Source organism: Ursus americanus, chromosome 25, assembly GCF_024610735.1.
Source record: "Ursus americanus isolate L20-20 chromosome 25, mUrsAme1.1.p, whole genome shotgun sequence".
Taxonomy (NCBI): domain Eukaryota; kingdom Metazoa; phylum Chordata; class Mammalia; order Carnivora; family Ursidae; genus Ursus; species Ursus americanus.
This window is the reverse complement of record NC_142151.1, coordinates 38281981-38309087: the sequence shown is the minus strand read 5'-3', so window position 1 is coordinate 38309087 and position 27107 is coordinate 38281981. Positions and strand designations below refer to the sequence as shown.

Here is a 27107-nt window from a genome sequence, read left to right as displayed (position 1 = left end):
CTGAGAGTGTTTGGCAGAAGTCAGGGAAGTCAGGGAAGTGCGTGGAGAGGAAGTGGTGATACAGCGTGCTAGCAGAGCTGCGACCACTTGCATTTGGTTAAGCCATGAGTCTTGAAGAAAAAGAGAGAAAACACCTTTAATTTGAGATTGCTTACTGGCTCCTAGGCTTCTCACTACCAAAGGCCACTTTTATTATTCCCCACCTCCCAAAGATCTTTTTCGAAGATTTTGAGTATAAATTTTAAGCTTTGGGGTTTTTAAAATTTTTTCTTTAAATTCAATGTAATTAACATAATATGTATTACTAGTTTCAGAGGTAGAACTTAGTGATTCATCAGTTGTGTGTAACACCAAGTGCTCCCCTCCTAAATGCCCATCACCCAGTTACCCCATCCCCCTCCCCCCTCCCCTCCAGGAGCCCTCGTTTTGTTTCCCATAGTGAAGAGTCTCTTATGGTTTGCCTCCCTCTCTGTTTTCATCTTACTTTATTTTTCCTTCCCTTACTCTCTGTTTATCTGTTTCATTTCTTAAATTCCACAGATGAGTGAAATCATATGGTATTTGTCTTTCTCTGACTGACTTATTTCATTTAGCATAATACCCTCTAGTTCCATCCATGTGGTTGCAAGTGGCAAGATTTCATTCTTTTTGATGGCTGAGTAGTGTTACGTTGTGTATATATGGATACCACATCTTCTTTATCCATTCATCTATTGATGGACATCTGGGCTCTTTCCATAGTTTGGCTATTGTGGACATTGCTGCTATAAACATTGGGGTGCAGGTGCCCCTTCTGTTCACTACATTTGTATCTTTGGGTTAAATACTCAGTAGGGTAATTTTTGGGTCGTAGGGTAGTATATAGCAATACAGGACTTTCTCAAGAAACAAGAAAAGTCTTAAATACACAACCTAACCTTACACCTAAAGGAGCTGGAACAAGAACAGCAAATAAAGCCGACATCCAGCAGGAGAAGAGAGATAATATAGATTAGAACGGAAATCAATGATATAGAAATTAAAAAAAAATAGTAGAACAGGTCAACAAAACTAGGAGCTGGTTGTTTGAGAGAATTAGTAAGATCAATGACCCCCTCGCCAGACTTGTCAAAAAGAAAAAAGACCCAAATAAATAAAATCATGAATGAAAGGGGAGTGCTCACAGCCAACACTGCAGAAATACAAGCAATTTATAAGAGAATATTATGAGCAATTATACGCCAACAAATCAGGCAATCTGGAGGAAATGGATGCATTCCTAGAAACATATAAACTACCAAAACTGAAACAGGATGAAATGGAAAACCTGAACAGATCCATAACCAGCAAAGAAATTGAAGCAGGAATCAAAAATCTCCCAACTAACAAGAGTCCAAGGCCAGATGGCCTCCCAGTGGAATTTTACCAAACATTTAAAGAAGAATGAATACTTCTTCTGAAGCTGTTTCAAAAAATAGAAATGGAAGCATTACCTTGATCCCAAAACCAGACAAAGACCCCATCAAAAAGAACTACAGACCAGTATCCCTGATGAACACGGATGCCAAAATTCTCACCAAGATACTAGCCAACAGGATCCAACAGTACATTAAAAGGATTATTCACCAAAACCAAGTGGGATTTATCCCTGGGCCACAGGGGGTGGTTCAGCATCTGCAAATCAATCAGTGTGATACACCATATTAATAAAAGAAAGGACAAGAACCATATGATCCTCTCAATAGATGCAGAAAAAACATTTGACAAAGCACAGCATCCTTTCTTGATAAAAACTCTTTGCAGTGTAGTGATAGAGGGAACATACCTCAATATCATAAAAGCTATATGTGAAAAGCCCACAGCAAATATCATCCTCAATGGGGAGAAACTGAGAGCCTTTCCCTAAGGTCAGGAACTCGGCAGGGATGTCCACTCTCGCCACTGTTGTTAAGCATAGTGCTAGAAGTCCTAGCCTCAGCAATCAGACAACAAAAAGAAATAAAAGGCATCCAAATCGGAAAGAAGAAGTCAAACTTTCACTCTTTGCAGATAACATGATACTCTATATAGAAAACCCAGAAGACTCCACCCAAAAATTGCTAGAACTGATACAGGAATTCAGCAAAGTTGCAGGATATAAAACCAATGGATAGAAGACAGTTGCATTTCTATACACTAAGCTTTTGTTGTAGTTGAAGTGTAATTTATATGTGATGTAATATCCAGATTGTACGTATACTGTTTAATGAATGTTGACTACAACTTTAATATATTAATTTATTTCCTGTTTTTATTACTCAAAGAAATATAAAACTGCCAGTCAGAATTTAGGATCATGCAGGTTAATACAATCTAGGCCAAAGCAAGGATACCTGACATTTTAGTCAACCTGTTTGGCCTGTTTGAGGCCTTTTGAGATACAGAAGAGCAGCTCATAGACTCATATTATTATTATTTTTTTAAAGGATTTTGGGTTTTCTTTTTTTTGTTTGTTTTTAAGATTTTATTTATTTATTTGACAGAGACAGACAGAGACAGAGAGAAACAGAGCACAAGCAGGGGGAGCGGGAGAGGGAGAAGCAGGCTCCCCGCTGAGCAGGGACCCTGATGTGGGGCCCGATCCCAGGGCCCTGGGATCGTGATCTGAGCTGAAGGCAGCCGCTTAACCGACTGAGCCACCCAGGCGCTCCAGATTCATCTAAGAGCCAGTTGATCCAAGGATCTCAATGGGTAAACCGACTCAGTTATGAGAAGTGATGGCAGAAGGAATAGGACCATCATTGGCCTAAGGCCTAACACTTTCTCAAAACTACTGATGTAGCTACCATAATTGATTCTCAGCAATTGAGCTAGGAAAGGTTTAATCTTATTAGTTTTACAGAATAAAAAACCAATAGTTACTCAATAATTTTAAAATTGAGTGTGTGTGACTGGGTGTTGTTGATATAAAGGCATTATTGTTGTTTTTTTAGGTTTGATAGTGATCTGGTGGTATTGGTTTATAAAAGTAATTTTTTCAGAGATAAGTGCTGAAATATTTACAGATGATAGGATATCTGGGATCTGCTTTAAAATAATTCTCTGTGACGATGGGGGTTAAATTTCAAGACTGGCCTGAATTGATAATTGTTGAAGTTGGTTCATGGGGGTTCATTATTCGATTCTGTCTACTTGTGTATATGTTTAAAAGTTCCCATAATAAAAAATTTAAAAGGGGAGAAAATAAAATTACGAATATCAGTTAGGGTCTAGTTGCACGTAACAGAGATTTTTCTATGTATGTTAAGTGAAAGGGATTAAATACAGGCAATTAAGTGTCTGTAAAATTGTCAGAAGAGATGGCAGGGCAGGCCTCTAGGAATAATTACTGGAAAACCACCACTTAAAACTAGTCTGCTAAAGGAATTACCACTTGTGCCTCCAGCCGGCAGCCAGGGAACCAGGAAGCCGGTTCTGCACTGTCTCAGCTGCATGCTCCAGGAGCACATCATTGGAGCCAGATCTGATGATCGGGAATCCATAGCCACAGATGTTGGTTCCAGAGCCGTCTGTTGCACCTGCTGGAATTGTACCAGCAAGATGGCTCCCTTGCCCCCACCACCTTGCTCTCTGGTGTGGGATCTAAATCAGACCTAGAACCCTAGCTGCAAAAGATTGTGGGAGATGCAGCTCTCAACACTCCATCATCTACAGAACGGGACTAACGGAAGTAGGAACAAATACGGAGCAGGCCAGTCCCCTATAAAGCATATCAGCAATTGAAATGGTATTTATTCCAAAAAGTGATTTTTGACATTGTTTAAGTTAGAACAAGAGGGTTTGGCTTTCCCTCTACGGTATTTTATTTATTTATTTATTTATTTATTTATTTATTTATTTATTTATTTATCTATCTATCTATCTATCTATCTATTTATTTATGTATTTTTAAGTAGGCTCCACGCCTAGTGTGGAGTCCGATGTGGGGCTTGAACTCATGACTCTGAGGTCACGAACTGAGCTGAGATCAAGATCAAGGATGCTTAACTGACTGAACCACCCAGGCGTGCCCCTCTACAGTCCTTCAATCAGCTTTTACCAAAGCTATAAAACTTCCACTACTGGAGAACATGCAGCTTGCTCTCTCTGCTCTAGCTGGTTCATCTGAATGGTCATGCAAGGCTGTTCTGTGTACATTTGGCTTGTGCTATTCCCAGTACAAGTGATGCCTTCCCTATCCCCCAGTCTAAAGCCACCTGTTTTTAGACATAGTTCAAGTCCACCTTAGCTGATTTCTCCAGGCCCCATTTTTTCCCCCTTCCTACCTGCCTGCCTTCCTACCTGCCTGCCTGCTTGCCTGTACATCTGTATGTATGTATGTATCTCCAAAATATTTCTGGGTTTATTCTTTGTTCTGCCATAGAGTTGGGTCTCTATCATGCAGATATTTTATGGTATACTGTCACTTTATGTGGGATGGTCTTGCTTGCTTAAATAGGGTATAAGCAATGTAAGGCTAGACAAGTTTCTCTGTGTATCTTCTCCTTTGAGACATAACACTATGAAGAGTAGAGACTTACAGATTTTACGATAGTACTCTTGGTAAAATGTACCAATCAGCGTACCAAGATAGTGCTTGCTTAAGAGTACCTCACAAGATCGTGGTGAAGGACCAAAGATGTTCTGTGCCGACTAAACTTCAATTTGTAACCCCATTATAAATGTTGAGAGATTGTAATTATGGTTGGGCTAACATTAAGGTCTTCACCCAGTGACCCTGTTAGGCCTTTTCATTAATTGCGTTGCCTGATAATCGCCTCTGTATTTCAGAGAAGCTGTCATTCTTTGCTTCTTGGACTCAGCCTGGGCTTCCTACCTGTGCTGTTGACCATGCTCTCCTTCACTGAGAAGTCTCAGCTCGGGCCCCATCTCTACCCGTCAGTCTCTTGTCTGCCAAGCAGGGTGACTGTCCAGGAGTAAAGGGTCGGGTGTTGATTTATGGCACAGTCCGGCAGATAAGCAGGCGTTTGCTGTGATGGTGTAGACCCGCATTTACTACCTGGACATAACTCGGGGTAGGAGATCGTATCTTGTTAAGTGAAAAAAAATATGAGTTAAAAACTCTGTGGTATGATTTCCATTTTTATAAATGTATACCTGTTTTTTTATTTGTACTTTTTTCATTTCACAGATATTTATCGAGTGCCTGCTGTGTGCCAGGCACTATATCTATGTGCACAGAAAGGCCCTGGAAGGTCATACTCCAGTGTATATTATCTCTCTCCACATATACAGTGACCATCTCTCTGTGCTGACATCACAGGTGACTTTTTTCTGTTTACTTGTGTCTCCCTTCATTTGCAAACATGTATTTTCTAATTTTTCTACAAAGCTTCTATTATTTATTAATAAGGAACTAGTATGTTTTTAAAAAACATTTCTGTTCTCCAGAATGCTTATAATATAATACTACATGAAGAAACGTAGGTTAAAAACAGTCTAAAATCCCAATGTTAAAAAAAAGAAAGAGGAGGAGAGGCAGCTAGAGAGGAGGAAAGAAAAAGAAGGAAAGGATAAAAAGGATAATGAAGAAAAGAGGAGAGGAAATACATCAGAGTCTAACAGTGGCCCAGTTTTAGGTGGCGGGATCTTTTTTTACAAGGCCTGTTCTAATGATTCTACTGTCAGTATGTATTAGTTATAGCATAAGAAAAAAAAATTTCTTGCTCAAGACCAGCCCAGATGTGACTTTCCAGTGAAGCTGCCTCAGATTCCTGAATGTGACTTTTTTCAAACTTTGAAATCCCTCCTTATCGAGCCTCAATAGATGGATGATGAACTGAATAGGAAGGAATTTCGAAGTGTGGCCCAGGCTCGGTGAGAGGTGTCACTAACTTTCCTAACTTACCCCTTTTTGCAGTTTTCACTTTCAAGAATGAGTTAGGTTTCAGAGAGATGATTCTGTAACAGTAAAAATTCATTGTGATAAAAAAAAAGATTAGGTCGCAGACAACACACAGACAGCAGCAAGGCCACGTGAGGACACAGAGACCGCAGAGCTCTCCGCAAGCTGCGGACAGAGGCCTCCGAAGAAACAAAACTCGCTGACTCCTTGCTTTTGGACTTGTAGCCTCCTGAACTGTGAAGAAAGTTTTCCTGTTTAAGCCAAAGGAAAAAGCATTCATTCTAGGTGATTAACTGAATGCTGGTATTTGCCTGGTACGGACGTGAGCTTAGTGGCCAGGACCTCCTCTGTTCTTTTTACGCTTTTGCCTTTTTGTCCATTTATTTAAATGGACAGATTTATTTAAATGTTATTTGTACACACACATATATATTGATACGAAAGTTGAAAATCAAACAGTAGATTCCACATCTATTATTAGTCGGCCTTTCCTGTCCTCAGAAAACGTTTCCAGGCAGTCTCTGGAGAGGAAAGGGCTCAGCGCGGACGGCAGACACCGTCCCCTGAGTCAGCGGCCCACCAGCCCGGCACCTCACTTCAGTGTTACTTGCGACTCCAGGGGCCGCCCGGGGGGAGCCGCCGTGGCCGGGCCGGCGCGCGTTCATCGAGTGCGGGCGCCCTGCAGCCTCCGTGCGGGAAAGACAGGTTGTCCACGCCGCTGCGGTGGGAGCGCTTGAGGAGCAGTTAGACGGGCCTGTGGCTAGCACGACCCCCTGGCCAGAAGCGTCGGCCCTGAGCCGCCCGGTGTGCCTTCACCCCGAGACACCGGCTCCACTCTCCGTGCCCGGCAGAAAGGGGAGGCTCCCAGAACCTGAGGTGTTAGGAAGCATTTCCTTCCTGCCTGCCCTCCTTTCCTTCCTTCCTTCCTTCCTTCCTTCCTTCCTTCCTTCCTTCCTTCCTCCCTCCCTCCCTCCCTCCCTCCCTCCTGCCCTCCTTTCCTGCCTTCCTGCCTTCCTTCCTTCCTTCCTTCCTGCCTTCCTTCCCTCCCTCCCTCCTGCCCTCCTTTCCTTCCTTCCTTCCTTCCTTCCTTGCTTCCCTCCCTCCCTCCTGCCCCCCTTTCCTTCCTTCCTTCCTTCCTTCCTTCCTTCCTTCCTTCCTTCCTTCCCTCCCTCCCTCCTGCCCTCCTTTCCTTCCTTCCTTCCTTCCTTCCTTCCTTCCTTCCTTCCTTCCTTCCTTCCCTCCCTCCCTCCCTCCTGCCCTCCTTTCCTTCCTTCCTTCCTTCCTTCCCTCCCTCCCTCCTGCCCTCCTTTCCTTCCTTCCTTCCTTCCTTCCTTCCTTCCTTCCTTCCTTCCTTCCTCCCTCCCTCCCTCCCTCCCTCCCTCCCTCCCTCCTGCCCTCCTTTCCTGCCTTCCTGCCTTCCTTCCTTCCTTCCTTCCTGCCTTCCTTCCCTCCCTCCCTCCTGCCCTCCTTTCCTTCCTTCCTTCCTTCCTTCCTTGCTTCCCTCCCTCCCTCCTGCCCCCCTTTCCTTCCTTCCTTCCTTCCTTCCTTCCTTCCTTCCTTCCTTCCTTCCTTCCTTCCTTCCTTCCCTCCCTCCCTCCTGCCCTCCTTTCCTTCCTTCCTTCCTTCCTTCCTTCCTTCCTTCCTTCCTTCCTTCCCTCCCTCCCTCCCTCCTGCCCTCCTTTCCTTCCTTCCTTCCTTCCTTCCCTCCCTCCCTCCTGCCCTCCTTTCCTTCCTTCCTTCCTTCCTTCCTTCCTTCCCTCCCTCCCTCCCTCCTGCCCTCCTTTCCTTCCTTCCTTCCTTCCTTCCCTCCCTCCCTCCTGCCCTCCTTTCCTTCCTTCCTTCCTTCCTTCCCTCCCTCCCTCCTGCCCTCCTTTCCTTCCTTCCTTCCTTCCTTCCTTCCTTCCTTCCCGCCCTCCTTTCCTCCCTTCCTTCCTTCCTTCCTTCCCTCCCTTCCTCCCTCCCTTCCCTTTCTTTCTTCCCTTCTTTCTTCCCTCCCTCCCTTCCCTTTCTTCTTTTTCTTTCTTTCTTTCTTTCTTTCTTTCTTTCTTTCTTTCTTTCTTTCTTTCTTTCTTTCTTTCTTTCTTTCTTTCTTTCTTTCTTTCTTTCTTTCTTTCTTTCTTTCTTTCTTTCTTTCTTTCCTTCCTTCCCTTCCTTCCCTTTCTTTCTCCCTTCCCTTTCTTTCTTCCCTCCCTCTCTTCTTTCCTTCCTTCCTTCCTTCCTTCCTTCCTTCCTTCCTTCCTTCCTTCCTTTTTTTTTTAAACCCTATCTTTCCCAGTGGGCAGTGAGAGTGTCTTCACAAGCAGGGGACAGAGATGCCCCCTCTCTCTGGGGGCGTGTAGGAAGCTCCAGGCCCCCACTTCAAGGTCCATTTACCCTGGCCCTAGACGGCGGGGCAGGCTCTAGCACACCCAGGGCCACAGGTTTAAAATGTACTGTAATTGGCTTTGTCTCCAGCATTTCCCATCCATGCCTGGTTTCTGGGGTTTTCCCCATCCCCTCATTTGGGGGTCCAGACTCAAGAGGACAGGCACAGGGGGAGGACAGGAACAGAGGTCCCCGGCACTGGGGGGGGGGGTGTCTCCCTGTTGGAAGTTGTAAAGGATCCTGGAACCAGGGGAGTTTCATGCTAGATAAGAGTCTGTCTGAACAAAGAGGAATACTGTGTGGCCTGGTTGTGGGAAAGAGAAAAAGAAAGGTTCTAAAAAATTATCATTCTAAGGTACTGTCTACGGGTCCTGAAAATTTTATCAATTAGCACAATGCTTCTTGGGCTTTGCTAGGATGCTTACTGGGCACAAAATACCATCCAAAGGGGTTCGCCGTTGGAGGTAAAAAGACAAACTTACTGGCGTTCTGCTTCTTCCCTTGATCCCCACCACCTCACCGAGATGACCCCGATGGGGCTCCTGTACCTACACGGCCTTGCTTTTCAGGTTGTGTCTAGCTCTTTTTCGTTGCCACCTGATTCTTAATTTGGGATGCTGTGTGTCCGAAACTCTTTCCCCCCTTACATACCATTGAAACGTAAGTCCCAGTCATCCATGTGGGGGAGACTATGAACTCTGCAAGTCTTTCGTTTCTGGAGAGGAAATATAGTTTTAGGTGGATTAACCTAAATCCCTGGAGTATGAGTTTTTAATTCCCTAATTCCCTGACATAGAGTGATTTCATTGAAGACATTGATTTAATCTCTCGCAGTTGATGGATAAAGTGTTTGCTACATTTCAACACACAGATTTGTCCTTTGCTGCTTGACCTCCGGGTTGGGTAGTTGATCCCTCATGATGCCATTTAGGGAGGATTCACGTTTTTATTACACTGGGATTGCTAAATCCGAGGTGCTTTTGTGTCTGTGTAGTCTGAACACGCTGTGTGTGTGCCCTGTGATCAGATGCAGTAAAATAACTGCATCACTTTCATATTAAACACACTGTTTCATAAAAGGCATCGACGTGGCCCGCGGTTGACGTGGTGTTCCTGTTAACGTGCACACGAAGATAATGGGACAGGACTCATTTTATAGTTAAAATGGAAGGAGATTTATGACAGGCATAAAATTTAGAGATAAGCCTCTGTAACTTGATGTACAAAGATGGCCTTAACGCACTGAATGGCAAAATGTATAAGTCATCATTAAGTTAACTAGTTGTTTACTTGTAATAGTTTATCTTTCATCAGTGGTGATATTCATATGTTTAATTTTTTTCATTGTATTGTGTTCTAGGGGTGTCAAGCTTATATTTTTGCTGCTATCCATTTGTAATACACTCAGAGCAGAATTTGGACTCATTTTTTGACTACAGATACTTTGTCAACATGATGCATTTCAAAAGTGGACTCGAATTAACGGAGTTGCAGAACATGACAGTGCCCGAGGATGATAACATTAGCAACGATTCCAATGATTTCACTGAAGTAGAAAATGGTCAAATAAATAGGTGAGTATTTTTCCGCTAACACTCTCAATCCCATGAAAGAAATGTCTCTAAAATATTATTCTGGTTTTCAGTTATTCTCCTGAATTATTCATTACTAAAGTTATGCTCCATTTGAAGACGTAATTTGAATTTCTTATGTGACATCTGTTGGGCACAGTCTGCAATAGCAGATGAAGCAAATAGGAAAGTAATTTATTCCTCCTTTCAAATCTTTCAATTGAGTCTAATAAAAATATATAAATACACTGGACCCCGACCAGCCCTAACTTTTCAAGAGCTCTGTGCTTGTGAACCAGACAGACTGCTGGAGTCCACTGCATGCCGTATCTCAGCACGTGCCCCAGCCATCCGCCCTCACCCACATTGTCACCCACCAACGGTCAACATCCCCCTGGCCAATGACCCCATTTTAAAACTACAGATACAGCATTACAAGCATCATTCGTAACACAGATTTTAAAGAGTAATAACAAGAGCTGGGCCCCAGTGGCTCTCTTGAGAAACTGTAGTAGAGAATTAGTACATGAAACAGAAAGAAAAGATAGCATGAGTGGGAGGAGGTAGGTGGGTGGCAGGTGGGAAGAGTCTGCCTGCGAAGCTCTCGACCCCAGCCGTGACCTCAGCAGGTCCTTGCAACTCTTGGGTCCTGTGTTTCTTAAGTTGGAAGAGTAGGACCAATGTCTTTTTTTTTTTTTTTTTTTTTCTTAAGTGATCTGGCGCATTCTCTGACATGCTGATTTTGTAGCCAGCGTATGCGGGTCATTTCACAGGAAGCTCTCCAGCTTGGGACTCGGTGACGTGGTTTGTGTAAAGCACATAGCCTCCTAAAAGGCCAGGGGAAGAGAGGGGAGTAGACAGGACCGCTTATTAGAACACCAACCATGTACACATTTGGGGTATGGTCAGAAGGCAATTGGGATGGAGGAAGGTGAAAACATATGTCAGCTAACCAGACATCTTTGTGGAAATTGTTTCTGGAAATCCGCTCTGTGTTCTGATATGGTATCCTATTGGAAGTCGAGCAGAGGACTCAGCTGCTGTCATTTATGAACTCAGAAGTTCCAGCCCTGCCTCCTCTTCTCCCTTTTCCCTTCCTTAAATGTTCTTAGAGGTGAAGTGTGCCACCCAGACACTTCCTCATTATCATCCAAGTACCATTCACACTGCGTTGTGGTATATCTTATTGTTGGACTCAGATTTGCCTCTTGCACCTTTTCTGAGTAATTATCGATAATAACTACCATTTCCTGAATATCAGGTGTTTTTACATAGATTGCCATTTTTCCTTATGACATGCAAAGCTTTCTTTTGCAAATAAGGAAAAGTTTAAGGTGCGTTTTACAAATAAGGAAGCTGAGGCTCAGAGAAATAAAATAACTTGCCCAAGGGCACACACAGGTCTGTCAGAAATACCTATCTTTCTGCTCTGTCCTGCTGCCTGCAACTATAACTCTGGGACATTGGTGAAAAAGAGAGTCTTTCTTAATTTTATTAAAATGCCAATGCTATTTTAAGCTCTGTACACCCGGAGTGTTCTGCAGTCACTGCTGACCTGCACTTAACAGTGGATGGGAGTCTAATCATTGCACAAGTAGGACATTCTAGTTGTATAATGGAGCTTCATTCCCGAAGCAGAGCAAACCTTTGAGGACCTTAAAGTGAGTCATTACACTATTCCGTTTAGAATCTGGACTTGATCTTTAAAAGTTGTACTTACTAAACGAGGAATGTTCGGGTTTTGAGGCGATTACAGCTTGCAGTAGCTGGAAGCACCCAGTCTTGCCTGTGGCTTGGGCGTCTTGCCTGGGTGAGCTCACTTCCTCCCAGACTGTGACTAAGGCACAGTAAGCGGGGACAGCGGGAGAGCTGGCGGGTGTTGACCACTTGCTTTGTGGCATCTGGTTCTGCTACTGCAAATACAGTGTGATGCATCTCTCTCACTGACACAGTTCATGAATCTTGCTTCCTTTCTGGCTCTAGGACAAGTCAGATTAAAAACAGCATAGGACAACATGAAGCCAAAAAAAAGGCAAATGAAAGAAACAAGACCCCCATCATGATTCCTGCAAAAGCGACACCTAAATACCTCTCCCTCTTCTCGTGGCTTTTTCACGTGGGTGCGAAGAACGCAGGCTCAATTATAGGAATCTAAGAGAGCCCTCTGCCAGAGCAGTAAGCTTGTAGGTCACAGCGCCTCTTCTTAGGAAGCTGGAGACAATGTTGAAAGCAAATATTGATCTTTGCTTACCTGGCATGTAACCGATAGCTTTGCCTGGAAAGTCCCCACTAGGATACTAGAAGAATCATCTTTGAAGTTTTGTTAAAAATAGAGTTAGAGCCATTTGGGTATTAGGACTCCTGCCCGTATTCCAGTTCAATTGTTTTACTTCATGCCCTAATTTTGGGGTTGTAGTCATGGAAATCTATAGCTGAAACAACAGAACCTTTCAAAATGTCCACTAGACCAGCACTGCTGACATTTTAATGTGCATACAAATTTTTGAAATGCAGATTTGGGTTCAGGAGGTCTGGGATGGGGCCCGAGACTCTAATTTCGAGCCCGCTCCTAGGTGATGCCCATATTGTTGATCTAGCGACCGCACTAACATAGCAGACCCTGGACTCTCTTTCTAGATGTGAGCTTCTTGACAGAAAGAGCCATCTTAATCGTCTTTATGTCTCCTGTACCTTGTAATGATATGATAATAGTGCCTGTACAGGGTGGATGTTACAAAGTAGTTGTTAAATGAGAAAGACACACACACACACACACACACACACACACGCCAGTTAGTGCATGGTTTAGGTTTAGATTTGAATGGAACCCTGGCTCAGTCAGTAGATCTTGTGTGATCTCGTGCTTTGAGCCTTAGTTCCATCCCCTTGAGACGGGGATCATGGCTTCCCTCATGGGATCGTTGGGGAATATTAGATGCAATACCGTTCTGCTCTTTGAAGGTTAAGAATTCAGGCTCTGCATCCAGCCAGCTCGGGTTCAAATCCTGGCTCAGCAGTTAGTGTTTAGCAATGTAACTTTGGTCAAGTTATTTAATTTCTCTAAAATGGAGCCAATAATAGTACTGACCACATGTAATTATTGTGAAAAGAGATGAGAAAATCCAGGTAAAGTACTTGGCAGAGTGTCTGGCAATCGTTAGCCTTTTAGTACATGAAAAGTCTGTATCAATAATAGGGCAACTCTCTTTCTTTGGGAAGCACTTCTGTGTTCTCCACCCCAAGGAATAACATCGATTTAGCGTTTGGATGGTTGCTGGTTATTGTTACCTTAAAGCTGCTGAAATATTAGAGTTGTCGAAACATTAGATTATCCTAGCTGTATCCATGCAAATATTCATGTATGTTATCTACTGTTGTTCTCATCTCTGTGTAGACTTAGTGTTGTTATGACCCCAGGAGCACTAACAAAATTTGACGGTCTTTCAATTAAGATTTTTCTTGAAAGGATCTGGGGCAGCTCTTGTCACTACCCTCACCAGCTTTTGTTTGCTTGTTTTGGTCCCTCCATATCTTTCAGAATTTATGTACTAAATTTGTATCCCTTGGAAGGACCCTTGAAAATGTAATGTCTTTTCTACTCATTAGGGAAGAAATTTCCACAACTTCTTGCTATCTTCAGTTTTCATGTCAGAAAATGCTTTCCTTGCTTTAATGGCTCCTGTTCCAATTAAAGTCTGTTTTCTTTTCAGTAGAGTTTACCCGTCAAGTAAGGCTTTGTTTACCTCTCAGTCTTCTCTTTATTTAAAAAAAGATTTTTTTTTTTTAAATTCAAGTATAGTTAGCATGCAACGTTATATTAGTTTCGGGTGTGCGATATAGTGATTCAGCAACTCTGTACATTACTCAGTGCTCATCAAGATAAGTGTACCCTTAATCCCCTTCACCTGTTTCCCCCATCCCTCCAGCCCCCTCCACTCTGGTAACCATCAGCTTGTTCTCTGTAGTTAAGAATCTGTTTTTTTGTCTCTTTTTTTTTCTTTCTTTATTTTGTTCCTTAAATTTTACATGTGAGTAAATTCGTACAGTATTTGTCTTTCTCTTGTACTTAGCATAATACCCTCTAGGTCCCTCCATGTTGTTGCAAATGGCAAGATTTCATTCTTTTCTGTGGCTGAGTGACATTGCATCGTATGTATGTACCTCATCTTCTGTATCCAATCATCTATGCATGGAAGCTTGGGTTCCTTGCATAATTTGGCTATTATAAATAATGCTGCAATAAACATTGGGGTTCATTTATCTTTTTACATTAGTGTTTTTGTATTCTTTGGGTAAATACCCAGTCATGGGATTACTGGATCATATGGTAGTTCTATTTTTAATTTTTTGTGGAACCTCCAGACTGTTTCCCAGAGTGGCTGCACCAGTTTGCATTGCCACCAATAGCGCACAAGGGTTCCTTTATCTCCACATCTTTACCAACACTTAACTGTTTCTTGTGTTGTTGATTTTAGCCACTCTGACAGGTGTGAGGTGATATCTGATTGTGGTTTTGATTTGCGTTTCCCTGATGATGAGTGAAGCTGAGCATCTTTTCACATGTCTGTTGGCCATCTGGATCTGTCTTCTCTTTAAGTGCCTTCCGTTTCTTTCATTCTTTCATGTTTTCCAATCTCTTTGTTACTTGCTTCTTTCCTCTTATTCTCTTTTCCTTTTCAGTAGAGTGTTAGGACTTCAGGGAAAGAACTAGCAAAGGTCATTCAAGTTCAAGCACTCATCCCTTTTGTGTTATGAATCCTCAGATGAAACACTATAATCTAGTAAGAACCTGATTGGTAGAGATTTCAATAGGAAGATTATCTTCCTATCATACAACCCATCCTTAATTGGATTGTTGTTGTCGTTGATTTATTTTTGGTTTTAAATAACCGTTCTATATTTCTCGCCTCCTTTCACATGACCTCAGTATAACGCCTACATTCTTCTTAAGGCTTTGTCTGTTGAAGGTCACCACGACAGCCACTGTAGGTTTTGTTTTGTGCATAGAACAATTGCCTACCTATGAGTTGGTTGAATTCTGCTTTGTAGGTACAGACCGACCCTGTGGAAACTCTTTTTTAATAACACTTTTATCATTTGAGACCACATGTCAAAGGCACCCTTACCCACAGCCCATTTTTTAGTCAATAAAGAGGAATTTACTTCAATTTCTTTGCCAGAGGTCAATGCTTTTTAACATGCAATTGCATTTTTTTAAATGGTGAGATAATGGGAACTTGTAATAAGCTGCACAGCCTAGTTATTTATTTTTTTTTTATTTTTTATTTTTTTAAAGATTTTATTTATTTATTTGACAGAGATAGAGACAGCCAGCGAGAGAGGGAACACAAACAGGGGGAGTGGGAGAGGAAGAAGCAGGCTCATAGCAGAGGAGCCTGATATGGGGCTCGATCCCACAACACTGGGATCACGCCCTGAGCCGAAGGCAGACGCTTAACCGCTGTGCCACCCAGGCGCCCCTCTAGTTATTTTGAATGGGCTTTTCCATTACAAAAAAAAGGTTCGTTTTATTTGTTTTAAAAAAAAGTTTACAAAAATACAAAGCAAAGATATAAAGGCTAAAGAGAAGAAAAATTTGGAAGCACACGAAGAGAATAAAGAGGCTTTCTTTAAGTACTTCATTCTTACTGAGCTAGATTTCCCTTCAGCCTCAGCTACTCCATACTTCCTAAAAAGAAGATGCATTTTCAGGTTGTGGAAGGTCTTCTGAGTTGCTAGTGCAGGGACATGTAAGAAGGAGAGGGAGTGCGGGCACCACGTAACGCTCAGGATGCAAAATGACCTCATGGCTCCATCTTTGCCGCAGAAAAATAGGAAATAGGTCAGAGTCAGAAAACTGCATTTAGACCAGAGGTTAAGAAGACTCATGGAAGCTGAGGGCTTTGAGCTGGTGGGAGGACAGTGGCTGAGAGGGGGATGGAGGGTCTCCTGAGAGGGGAGTGGATTCCTACTATAGTGGACCCTTGAACAACACAGGCTTGAACTGCACAGGTCCAGTTTTTTTTAGTAAATACAGTACAGTACTGTAAATGTATTTTCTCTTTCTCATGATTTTCTTAATAATGTTTTGTTTTCTCTGGCTTGCTTTATTGTAAGAAAACCATTTGTAAGACATATAACATACACAATATGTGTTCATCGACTGTTGGCGTTATCGGGACGGCTCTGGCCAGCAGTAGGCTAGCAGTAGTTAAGGTCTGGGGTGAACTACAGAATGTAGTGAAGATCATTTTGAGGAGCAGGGGAGCTAATATTGCGACATGGAGACAACATTAAATTAAGCAGTACCTGAAATTACAGGGTAAGGAATCTGTCCTTGGAACTTTTTCTGTGGGGGAGCCAGTGAAGATTTGGGGGAAAGCCTATTAAGCCGCGCTGCAGAAAGCACCCTGGAAGACGCGGAGTCAGGGAGGCAGCTGACCCACGATGTTTTTTCATGTGCTTTTTAATGGTTACTTATTACCACAGCTCTGCAAGTCAGGTTCACGAGTCTCATCCTGCAGAAGTTGTGCGGGAAAGACCTGGCAATCACGCAGGGATTTTATTCTTTATCCCTTTCTGTTGCACAACGTTTGACCCCACTAAATGCCCCCGGTGTCACGGTGCCTGCGTCCCATTCTTCTCTGCCCACCAGTCCTCCACCACGGATTCTGAGGCACGCTGCCGGGCTGGGAACGTAGTTCTGCCATAACAGGCAGTTTTGTTTTGTTTTTTTAAGATTTTATTTATTTTATTTAACACAGAGAGAGCACAAGCAGGGGGAGCGGCAGGCAGAGAGAGAAGAAAAGCAGGCCCTCAGCCGAGCAAGGAGCCCCACGTGTGGCTTGATCCCGGGACCCCGGTATCATGACCTGGGCCGAAGGCAGATGCTTAACCATCTGAGCCTCCCAGGCGCCCCCATAACAGGCAGTTTATTGGTGTTTTGTTTGGTTTCTTTGAATGTGGTGGGGCTTTTCTCTTGATTTAAAAATAATAGAAATGCTTCTTCGAAAACAAGTCCCTCCACGAGAAAGGCAAATAGGGAACATTTTGGATAAAGATTTGGTTACACTTGAGTTGGTTGTTAAAGTTAGTCTGATTAAATACAGTCTTTCATTTAATAGCAACACTAAACAGGAGTCCCTTTCATTTTGGCAAGTCTGGCACCCACATTTTTTGGGGAGGCCGTCTGTGTGAAAACAGAGACAGCTTTCCCTTGTCTCTCTTCAGCCAGATCTGTAAACCTCAGTTCTGCGTAAAGATTTAAAATGTTAAGGTCAGGGCAGCTGGGTGGCTGAGTTGGTGAAGTGCCCAACTTCAGGGTCATGGGATCAAGCCCCACGTCGGGCTCTGTGCTCAGTGGCGAGTCTGCTTGTCTCCCTCTCCTTCTGCCCCTCCACCTACTCATGCTCTCTCTCTCTCTCTCCCTTTCTCTCAAATAAATCAATAAAATCTTTAAAAATGTTAAGGGCAAAAGAAGGGCCACACCAATCATTAATAGCAATGGCAACGCTATTTAACTGCCAGGTTGGTCTCCAAAGAGACTGGTTTGCTTATGTCCTTCTCCTGCTAAGAACCTGCAGTTCAGGCCTCAGCCTTTAAGTTCCCTCTGGCTAATCCCACCGATAGAAGAAGCTTTTCCTTCTCTGGATTCCTTCTCTCATCTCCCTTTCGCACAGCCAGACCTCCCTGCTCTGGCTTTAGCCGGCACAGTCTCCTGTGTTTCAGGGGAACGAGGTTGCCTTCTACTTCCTTTCGCCCTCTCGCTGTAACTGGAGAGGTCGCAGGCATAGGCAGATGCTGGAGGGATAAACTGCAGATTATGCTGCTTATATGAAGTGATGGCCCCAGGGGCAGTCAGTCGCCTGTCTTTAGTTTATCCTGGCAAAATGAGGCAAACTTGGAGAAGGAATGCCAGGGAGAAGCCAGACCCCTTGGATGAAAGATGAAAAAGGTAGCTAAATTAAACCAACTTGGTGATATGTATCTTTCATTTAAAAATGTTTTATTGTGAAATATGCATCATTCAAAACTCCATATGAAAATGTAATGTACAGTTTAAAGATAGCTGCTTCTTTAAAATAGTCCAGTTCAAGTGGCTTTACATTTATTAGTGAAAAATTCACTGTGACTAGTTCTTGCTAAAACTGGACAATTCGATTTTCAGAAGAGCCAAAAAGCATCCCTGACGTGTCTTACTAATCCATGCAGCAGTGTATCTATGAAGGGACTTTTCTTTGACAATAACACTTGTTTTGGTAATGGGGATTTTTTTTTTTTAACTAGCTCCACACCCAGCGTGGAGCCCAACGTGGGGCTTGAGCTCAGGACCCTGAGATCAGCACCTGAGCTGAGATCAAGAGTTGGTTGCTCAACTGACTGAGTCATCCAGGTGCCCTGGGAATTTTTTTTTTAAATTAGGAATTAAGGCCATAAAGTTCTCATATTACTCATGAATATATTTGATGGTTCTATAGAGCTTCTATATGTTTGTATATAGTTTACGCAGCCTGTCTGACTCCTTTCCATCCCAGCTTAAGTCCCACCATCCCCCATGGAGAGGAGTGATTAACATCTATTGCTGTTATCCGTGCCTGGAGCTGTACCGATGTTTTACACATGCTCTCTTATTTAATTTTCCCAGTAATGCTACGAGATAATATAATAATGTTACTCCCATTTCACAGATGAGAAAACAGGTAGCATGCCTTGTCCCTCAGAGCTAGTGAGGATTCGAGCTCAAGTTCTAGTGCCATGCTTTCTTAAAGCCCTGCTCTGCCCCTAACCATGGGCTATATGCCCCTGCCTTCCCCACCATCATCTCCCAGCCTGAACTCCAGTCACCTAGTGTCTGCTTCACTTACTACGTGTCCCCGTGTCTCCCTCATCACCTGGCCTGCTGACGTGCATACAGCAGTTGCTGAAGGAATGTTTGATGGGGAAAGAGTTAGTTTCTTTTTTGCAGCAGAGAGGGAATGCTTATTTACTAAGTTTGTATGCTGGGAATGCGAGCTCAGAAGGAGGCCTGTTTTCCAGGATTCTTTTAAATGCCAGCTTTATAGTATCCTTGACATTATCTCATTTTCAGTTAGAGAAAAATCTATGTAAAAGTTAACTTCCATTGCATATAGTGTTTTAATCTATTAGTATTGAAGTGATTTGAGATTATCATTCTTTTTTGATTTATGGTTGTCTTTCATTTCATCTCAAGATGAGCACCTACTATTAGCAGTGTTTTCTTTTTTTTTTTTTAATATTTTTATTTATTTATTTTGACAGAGACAGATAGCCAGCGAGAGGGAACACAAGCAGGGGGAGTGGGAGAGGAAGAAGCAGGCTCCCAGCAGAGGAGCCTGATGTGGGGCTTGATCCCGGAACGCCAGGATCACGCCCTGAGCCGAAGGCAGACGCTTAACGACTGCGCTACCCAGGCGCCCCTAGCAGTGTTTTCTACTAAGTAGAGTGAGGAGTAGAAAAACAAATGAAGCAAAGTATCTGCCCTTGGAGCACTTGGAGTTTATTTGGTAAAACAAGAGCAGAGACAACTAATACAGGCAAAAAACAAAGCAAAACAAAACAGAAAGGTGGTTGAATAGGGCTGTTAACTCCTAAGTAACCAACTTAACTTTTCATGTGTGATGTTTTGATAAGTAATAATGTTAAGCTTCAGTCATTATCGTGAAGTTAAATTATTATACGTGTCTTTACAGCAAGTTTATTTCTGATCGCGAGAGTAGAAGAAGTCTCACCAACAGCCATTTGGAAAAAAAGAAATGTGATGAATATGTAAGTGTCATTATAATAAAGTATGCTTATTTGTTTTAATCACATAAATTGGGACAGATGTTTTAATTCATGGAGCAAAGTACCAAAAGTATAGCTGTTTATATTCACCTGGATATCCTATGTATTTTCTCCTGAAACCCATTTTAAAAAATAACTAGACCACAAAGGAAGTATGTCTTGAATTTTATTTCCTCACTGGTTCCTAATGGTTCTTTAAAGACTTTGGCATGAAGAACTTTCTTGGGGACTGTTTTGCTTATGTTTGTGTCTTTGTTCAGATTCCAGGAACAACCTCCTTGGGCATGTCTGTGTTTAACCTAAGCAACGCCATTATGGGCAGTGGGATTTTGGGACTCGCCTTTGCCCTGGCAAACACTGGAATCCTACTTTTTCTGTGAGTGTTGACACTGCAGTACTTTCCATGTTAAAACTGTATTTTCTGTATGTTTCTGTTCATATACAGAAGAAATTGGAAATACGTCTAAATAGTTTTGGTGTTTTTACTAACTTGGGTAAGTTATGAGTACATACTTTTATATTGTTTGTTGGAATGATTTTCCAAGTTGCACCTAATGTTTATAAGAATGGGGAAAGAGAAAATATTTTTATTCACCAAAAACACCAAAATAAGTCTTTATAAAAAGGATTATGAATTTTCAAAATTAGATTTTTGGTATTTTTGGATTCTTTGCCTGTCACTTTAAATCTCAGCTAAAAGGTCAAAATATTTAGAGGTGTCTAATCCAGCCACTCACCACTCTGGTATTTGGATTGCAATGGAACATGTACTCTCTCCAAAGGTAATTGCAAATTTGTTTGTAATAAATAACCAAGAAGCACAGATGAGAAATTAGCATGTACTTTTCCTCTGAGAGTTAGTTAAAAGAAAATAGGCAATTTTGTTTTTAAATAACTTTTTCTTGCACTGTTGAATGGGACTTTCTGCAGATGTACAGAGGGCTTCTTTTCAGTTGGAACAAGATGAAACCATTATAGAATTTATACCAGGAAAATTCTCACCCAGCCCGATTCCCCTCTCAAACCTTTATGGAGTACCAGTGGTGTTTTGCCTGAAGAGGCAACAAGGAAATTCTCTTCGCCAGCCTCTTCCCCCATGACTGCACTCACGTTCCTCATGGCCTCGCTCAGTAGTCTATTGCTGGATTGTTGAGATGGGAGCATCATTTCCTTGGAAGCAGTGACCAAAATGGCTAGTACTCCTGTAAATTGTGTATCTTCCTTTAGAAAGACTTAGAAGACTGTGATGAAAGTACATTGCTGCCCATTCCATTACCCGGGGATCAGTGATGTCCATCCATGCTGGGCCATGTTGGTCAGTAGCACTAGGGATTAATGTTCTTCCTCTTACGTGTAAGTGCATTAGACACGTCCTTCCTAGAATTAAAGCTCTGTATAGAACAGTGAATTCAATATATTTTCTTCCTTATTGTCCACCCAACTCTGTAAACCCAGCTGTAGCCTCTTCTCTTTATTGTGCTGGGTGGATAATTCTGTGTGGCCTTTATATCTTAAGCCGAGTGCCAGATTTTAGAGTAAAAGGAGGGAGTTGGACAAAACTCTGTGGTGACTTTTTTGGTATGCATGGAACTCTGAGGATGCCGTGGGGTCGCTGCACTTGTGATTTTCAGAGCAGTGACGGGAGACGCCTGACTGCTAGTCCCAACTCCTCTTCGGAATGCGTCTGTAGTCTTAAGCAAGTTACTTAGCCACTCTGAGCTGCAGTTGCCTACTCTGTAAAACAAGGAAATTGCACTAGAAAAATCTCAGAACCCTGCCAACCTCTGAAACCCTACGATTCTGTGACTATTTTCAGTTATTCCAAAGCTGGAAAAATGTTCCGTTCAGAAATGTGTTTTACACTGATTTATTTTTTTTCAGTTACTGGAGTATTAGTTAGTTCTATGTTAAGTAGTTGAAGAGTCAGTTCTTTGATGATGGTAACAACAGTACCTCTTGCAGCTGTAACTTTGTACCAGGTACTACTCTAAGTGCTTTATGCTGAATCCTTGCAAGTCTATGAGATAGGTACTAGGGTTAGTTCCCTCCTTCATGGATAAGGGAACTGAGGCAGAGGGAACAGACTTTTATTTTTGAATCTCTCTTTGTCACCATTTTGGGAATCCCCTTCTCCGGGAATCCCCTTCACCTCTCTTCTCTCCTAGAGCCCCTATTTCCTGTATTCCATTTCTTCCTTTTTCTGGATTTACTTCCTTGCTTTTGTCGCTGAGAAAAGATGAATAGAAATAAGTTTTTCAAGGCCTTCATGTCTGCAAAATGTTTTTATCCTACCTTCACCTTGGGTTGGCAGTTTGGCTGGATATAGAACTCTATTGGCCATAATTTTCCTTCAGAATTTTGAATGTATTCCTTCATTGCTTTCTAGTTTCTTCTGTTGGGAAGTCCCATATCCTCCTGATTCTTGATCTTTGCTATATAGCCAGGGTTTTTGTTTTGCTCTGGTTTGTTTCTGGAAATTTCTTGAATCTCTTTGTTCCCCATGTTCTTCAGTTTTACAGTGATGTGTCTTGATGTGGGCCGTTATCATCCACTGTGTCAGGCAGTCGGTACCTCCTTTTCTTTTAGAAGTTCATAGTCTTCAGTTTGGGGACATTTCCTTACACATTATTGTGTTAATGAATTCCTTCCTCCTCTTTCCCTTTTCTCTGTTTCTGGAACTGCTTCCCAAATTCTGGACCTTCTGGACTCGTCCTCCCCGTTTTACTCTTTATTTTCATTTCTATAATTTTTTACTGTAGTTTCTGGGATATGTTCTCAATTTCCCCCAGCTCTTTACTGAATGCTTTATTTCTGTTATCATTTTTTTTATTTACAGGAGTTTTAAAAATTCCTGGAATGTTCCTTTCTTTTATGATATTATTTTGTTTTATGATTTCAGTGTTTTTTCCTAAGGATTCTAGTGACAGTTTTTTTCTGTTATGGGAAATTTCAAGCATAAAATGGGAAGAAGAGTATAAAAGATTCCCATGTTCCCTTCATCCGTGGCCTTACGTGTTTAATCCTCCCCCTCACCTGGATTGTCTCGAAGCCAATCCCAGCTTTCATATCATTTCATCCATAAATATTCCAGTGAATTTCTCATTAAAATATAAGGATTATTAAAACAGAACCATAATATGTCACACCTAAAAAGTCATCAGCAATTCCTTAATATCACCAAATATCCAAACAATATTTGAATTGCGTATTTATCTCCTTTAAAAAAACAACTACTGGGGTTTTCAAATCAGTACTGAAATAAGGTCCGTATAGTACAATTGGCTGAGTTGTGTTAATCTCCTTTAATCTGTAGGTTCCCACATTTCTCTCTCTCCTTTTTTCCTATGCAATATATTTGTTGAAGAAACTGGGCCATTTGTCCTATAGAGTTTCCGACAGTCTGAATTCCCCTGACTGTATCCCTCTGGCGCAAGTTGATTTTTTGTTTGTTTGCTTTGCACTCTTTCATTTTAGATTCTTTCCTCAGATGTCAGGTGGTCCTTCTTTGTCTGTTATATTCACAAGTAAGGGATGGGAAAAACAAGACTAAGTGAAGCCCGCTACACGTGAGCGGGGCTTGTTGGCAATGGCTTCTCATAAGGTGTTGTCACCAGCCTTTTACTTACGGAACCAGGAGTATCAGTTACTCTTTGGCTGTTGGGATCACCCAGGATCTTCCAGTCACCTGCCTGGAGGGTCTGAGCATTGCTGCCGTCTTTCTGGGAACCAAATTGGGGGCAAGGTTTGGGGTGGATATCTCAGTTGCATGTATTCACCCAATCCCAGTTTTCCTGACAGTACCCACTCCCCCACAAGTTGTGCTGGGTCCCTCACCCAGAGACCTGTATTTTATACTTTACAGAGAATGTATCTTCAGATATATGTCTTTTGCCAGATGGGGGAGGAACAGTCACTCAGCTTTACGGAATAGGTGCCTGGTCTGGGGAATCTAGCTATTTCTTGAAGATACCCTTTATTTTAGCTCATCCCTTCCATTGTTTCCTACTTCCAGTAATGCCACTGGGGCCTTTTGGGAATTCTTTGGTGAAAATTGGATTGGTCTTGGCTTTCTCCACTGCCAGTGTAAGGTTCAGCTTTGTCTACTTTCCAGTTCTGAAATTTTGTGCTTATTGTCTCCTCTTGTGTTCTTAGGAGGGAGCAGGAGTAAGTTCTTATATTCAATATACCATTCCTAGAATTCAGTTGATTTTTAATTACAGTGATTCAGGGATAATTGATCTCCTGTCTCATGACTCTTCAGTTTCTGACTGAAGCAAAGAATTGGATAAACTTGACTCTTAACAGTTGCAGGGAGACTTCCCTGCATAAAACTCTTATAAATCATTTGGTTCTTTGCAAGATGTGTGAATAGCAAGCACCACACACCAAATCATCAGGTGAAAGCTCATGAAGGTAGCTGTATAAGGACCCAAACTTACGAGCTTTTCACAAAATGTAGAACCTTAGAACAAGGACTCACTCTGTGTGTTGTAAAACCAGCTGCTTCTACAGCTGCTCAAAGCCAAGAAGCAGTTGGCAGGATCAAGGTATTTCATCTGGTACAGGGCCCTGTTCCAGACTCATATTAGCCAACACGGAGAAAGAGTCCAAGCCTGTCCAAGCTTCTTTAGAAAAGCAGCTGGGAAGGCTCCTCTGAGTCTCCCTGAGGCTGGGTGCGGAGCTCTTCCCTGGGGTCATCTGAAAACTTGCGGGAGTGATTTCTTTTTCTTGGATGCATTTGGAGCTCATTTTTTTTGACCTGACCATAATGGCTGTCATCCCTCTTTAACACACATCTGATTCAGTTGGATTCAGTGAACTCTGCCCCATTGGAAGAATGCAGTTAGGTTTTGTGTTTCCCTAATTCTGAAGCCCTATAATTCCATCTGAGGAACAGGAAGCATGGGAATGGGGAATCTCAGCTTACAGTTGTCCTGACAGTATGTGTTCTCTGTTGGAAACAAAATGGGGCTGTACCCTGAGGCAGCAGTTGGGGCTGTGCTGAGGCACAGCATATCTCAGGGTAAAACGCACCCATTGAACTGTGTTTTCCTAAGATTGGGGAGCCAAGGAAAAGGCAGTGGGTGCTGAAAACTCTTCCACTGTAATTCCCTCTTCTGTCCCTGATTTTTTTTTTTTTAAATTTTTTTTTTTTACATAGCTTCCCTGTAACTCTGTCATGGCCAAAGTGACATCGAAAGTGAACGTTGGCAGGGCGCCTGGGTGGCTCAGTGGGTTAAGTGTCTAACTTCTGATTTTGGCTCAGGTCATGATCCTCAGGGTCATGAGACTGAACCCCTAGTAGGGCTCTGCACCGGGCATGGAGCCTGCTTAAGATTCTCTTTCCCTTCTCCCTCTTCCCCTCCCCCCTCCAAGAAAAGAAACGAAAAGGGAAAAAAGTAAATATTGGCATAAAAGAATGGTGGGGTTTGTTTTGTTTTTTATTTCACCTTACCATCTCCCCCATGCCAGCCCAAAAGAGGAAAGTTACATTTCTAAAGTTATCGATTAAAGGCATATGTTTTATAGAAAATGAATGTCTTTGGAATGTATCATTTCCTCATAGTAGTAGGTAAATGAGAGGTTTATTAAACTATACAGAATCTGATAAAGCAATAAATGCTTTATATTTTTCCATAACTACTTGGCAGGTAGTATTGTTTATTATTATTTTAATAATGTAGCCCCTAAGTGTAAAACCATGAAAAAGGAGAATGAAATAGATGATACTTCTGAGATCTCACAAGGTATGATCATTTATCATAAACACTGAGTTTATAAACCATCTGTTGGAAATAATAATTGTGAAACAACATGACAATCTATATAGACGATAGTTTTAATTTTATTTCGGTTGGTTACAATTCCAGAGTCATCTTTTTTGAGTTTTTTAATTTTGAGTCTCATTTGTCATTTTCTATGTCACTTGGTTGTGAGGATAAAAGGATAATACAGCTAAAGACACACTTTGAAAAGTGGCACACAAGAAGACATTTATTAATTAGTGCCAACCCCATAGTCTGCTGTGAGTGTGTGCGTGCGTGGCAGAGAGAGAAGAGACTATGTGTGTGAGAGAGAGAGTATGTGTGAGAGTGTGTGCATGAGAGTGAGTGTGTGTGTATGTGTGTGCGTGTGTGTGTGTGTGTGTGAGTGAGAGAGAGAGAGAGAGAGGGATGAAGGGAGTACCAGTAATGCCTGGTATATAGTAGCACTATATAGTACATGTTTGCTGAAGTATTAAGTAGTCACTAAATAATGGTTAACATTTATTGAACAGTAATTATATATGCGTATTATCTCATTTAATCTCCATCAACATTCTGAAGTAAGTATTAGCTCCATTTTACAGATGAAGTAACTGAGGCTTAATAACAACTTAGCAAGTTGGGGAGCCAGAGTTTGTCTAGGCTTTTCGTCTCTAGAACCAGTGTGATCTAAAACACTATCCTGCCTTTTAGCGATGCTTCTTCAGAAACCAAATTTGCATTATTAATGTACATCATCAGAGAAATTTTATTCTTATCAATAGATACTTGTAAGTTAATATTTTAGCTTTAAAAATCACCTTGTATAATCATCAGTATTCCTGGACTATTTTACTACTGTTTCACCAGGAACCATTGTCCTTATTGTAATGGAAATATTTTTACAATATCGAGTGCACCAAATTGTAGATCAGGGGTGGTCAGGTTCCTGGTAATAGCCAATAAAATATATGCCTAAAGTATACCATAAAACTAACATACTTTCTGAACTGCTTCGTATGTGTCATATCTACACCCGGCTTGGCTCATGTGCTATTTAATATTTAAGAGTCACCACTATCTTGGTGAGCCCTTGAATTTAATTCCTTCCAAAGATTTAACTAAATGTTGTTGTTAAGAATTAAAAACCGAGTACTGGTGAAGTCAGATAGTACCAAGTCCGTTATTAGAGAATTGGTTCAATAGTCATAGTAGTTCCATCAAACAGAATATTAGATGACTATATAAAAGAGTAAACCGGATTATGTGTACTGGTATGGAAAAATGTCCTAAGCATATTCCTATGTGAAAAAACCTGATTGTTAGGTGGAAGTGAGCATATGTCTATGCATACACCCCACAGACTATTCGTGAGGGTGTTCGAGTAAGCTGTTGACAGTGTTTACTTCTGGAGAGTTACACGGGGACTGGGGTGGAGTGGGAGTGCAGAGTTTACACTTTCTGTATTATCTTTCTACCAAGTGTCTTTAGGAGAAGAAAATAATGGAAAAAACGCTGTTTTTTAGGGAATTTAAAACCAATGCAATAGGACTTTTTCCCCCTTTTACCTACAGAAGGCTTGAGGAATAGCAGATTTTCCGTATTGATATTTAAGACCCTAAGAGCAAGAATAAGCGGTTGATACTGTGCCTGCCACCTGTTCCAAACTATATTTTCAATCCCATCTGCCTTCAGAGAGCTTCCACTTGCCTTCGAAGAGCCTCCACTTCAGCCACACCAAGCTCCTTCTTTTCTGGAAAG

At 42.0% G+C, this 27107-nt stretch overlaps 1 protein-coding gene across 5 annotated transcripts in view; it reads left to right on the top strand.

Annotated features, from left to right (window-relative positions):
• Positions 1-27107, top strand: part of SLC38A1 (solute carrier family 38 member 1) — a 68205-nt gene that overhangs the window by 9893 nt on the left and 31205 nt on the right. For 3 of the 5 annotated variants that reach the window (XM_045801215.2, XM_045801214.2, XM_045801218.2), the window contains exons 2-5: positions 5150-5281; positions 9588-9801; positions 19509-19584; positions 19863-19978. In XM_045801215.2, coding sequence (XP_045657171.2) covers positions 9680-9801; positions 19509-19584; positions 19863-19978 — 314 coding nt within the window. In that variant the 5' untranslated portion in view covers positions 5150-5281; positions 9588-9679. Of the gene's footprint in view, positions 1-4788; positions 5034-5149; positions 5282-9587; positions 9802-19508; positions 19585-19862; positions 19979-27107 lie in introns of all 5 variants that reach the window. The other 2 variants (XM_045801216.2, XM_045801217.2) reach the window with 2 other exon arrangements.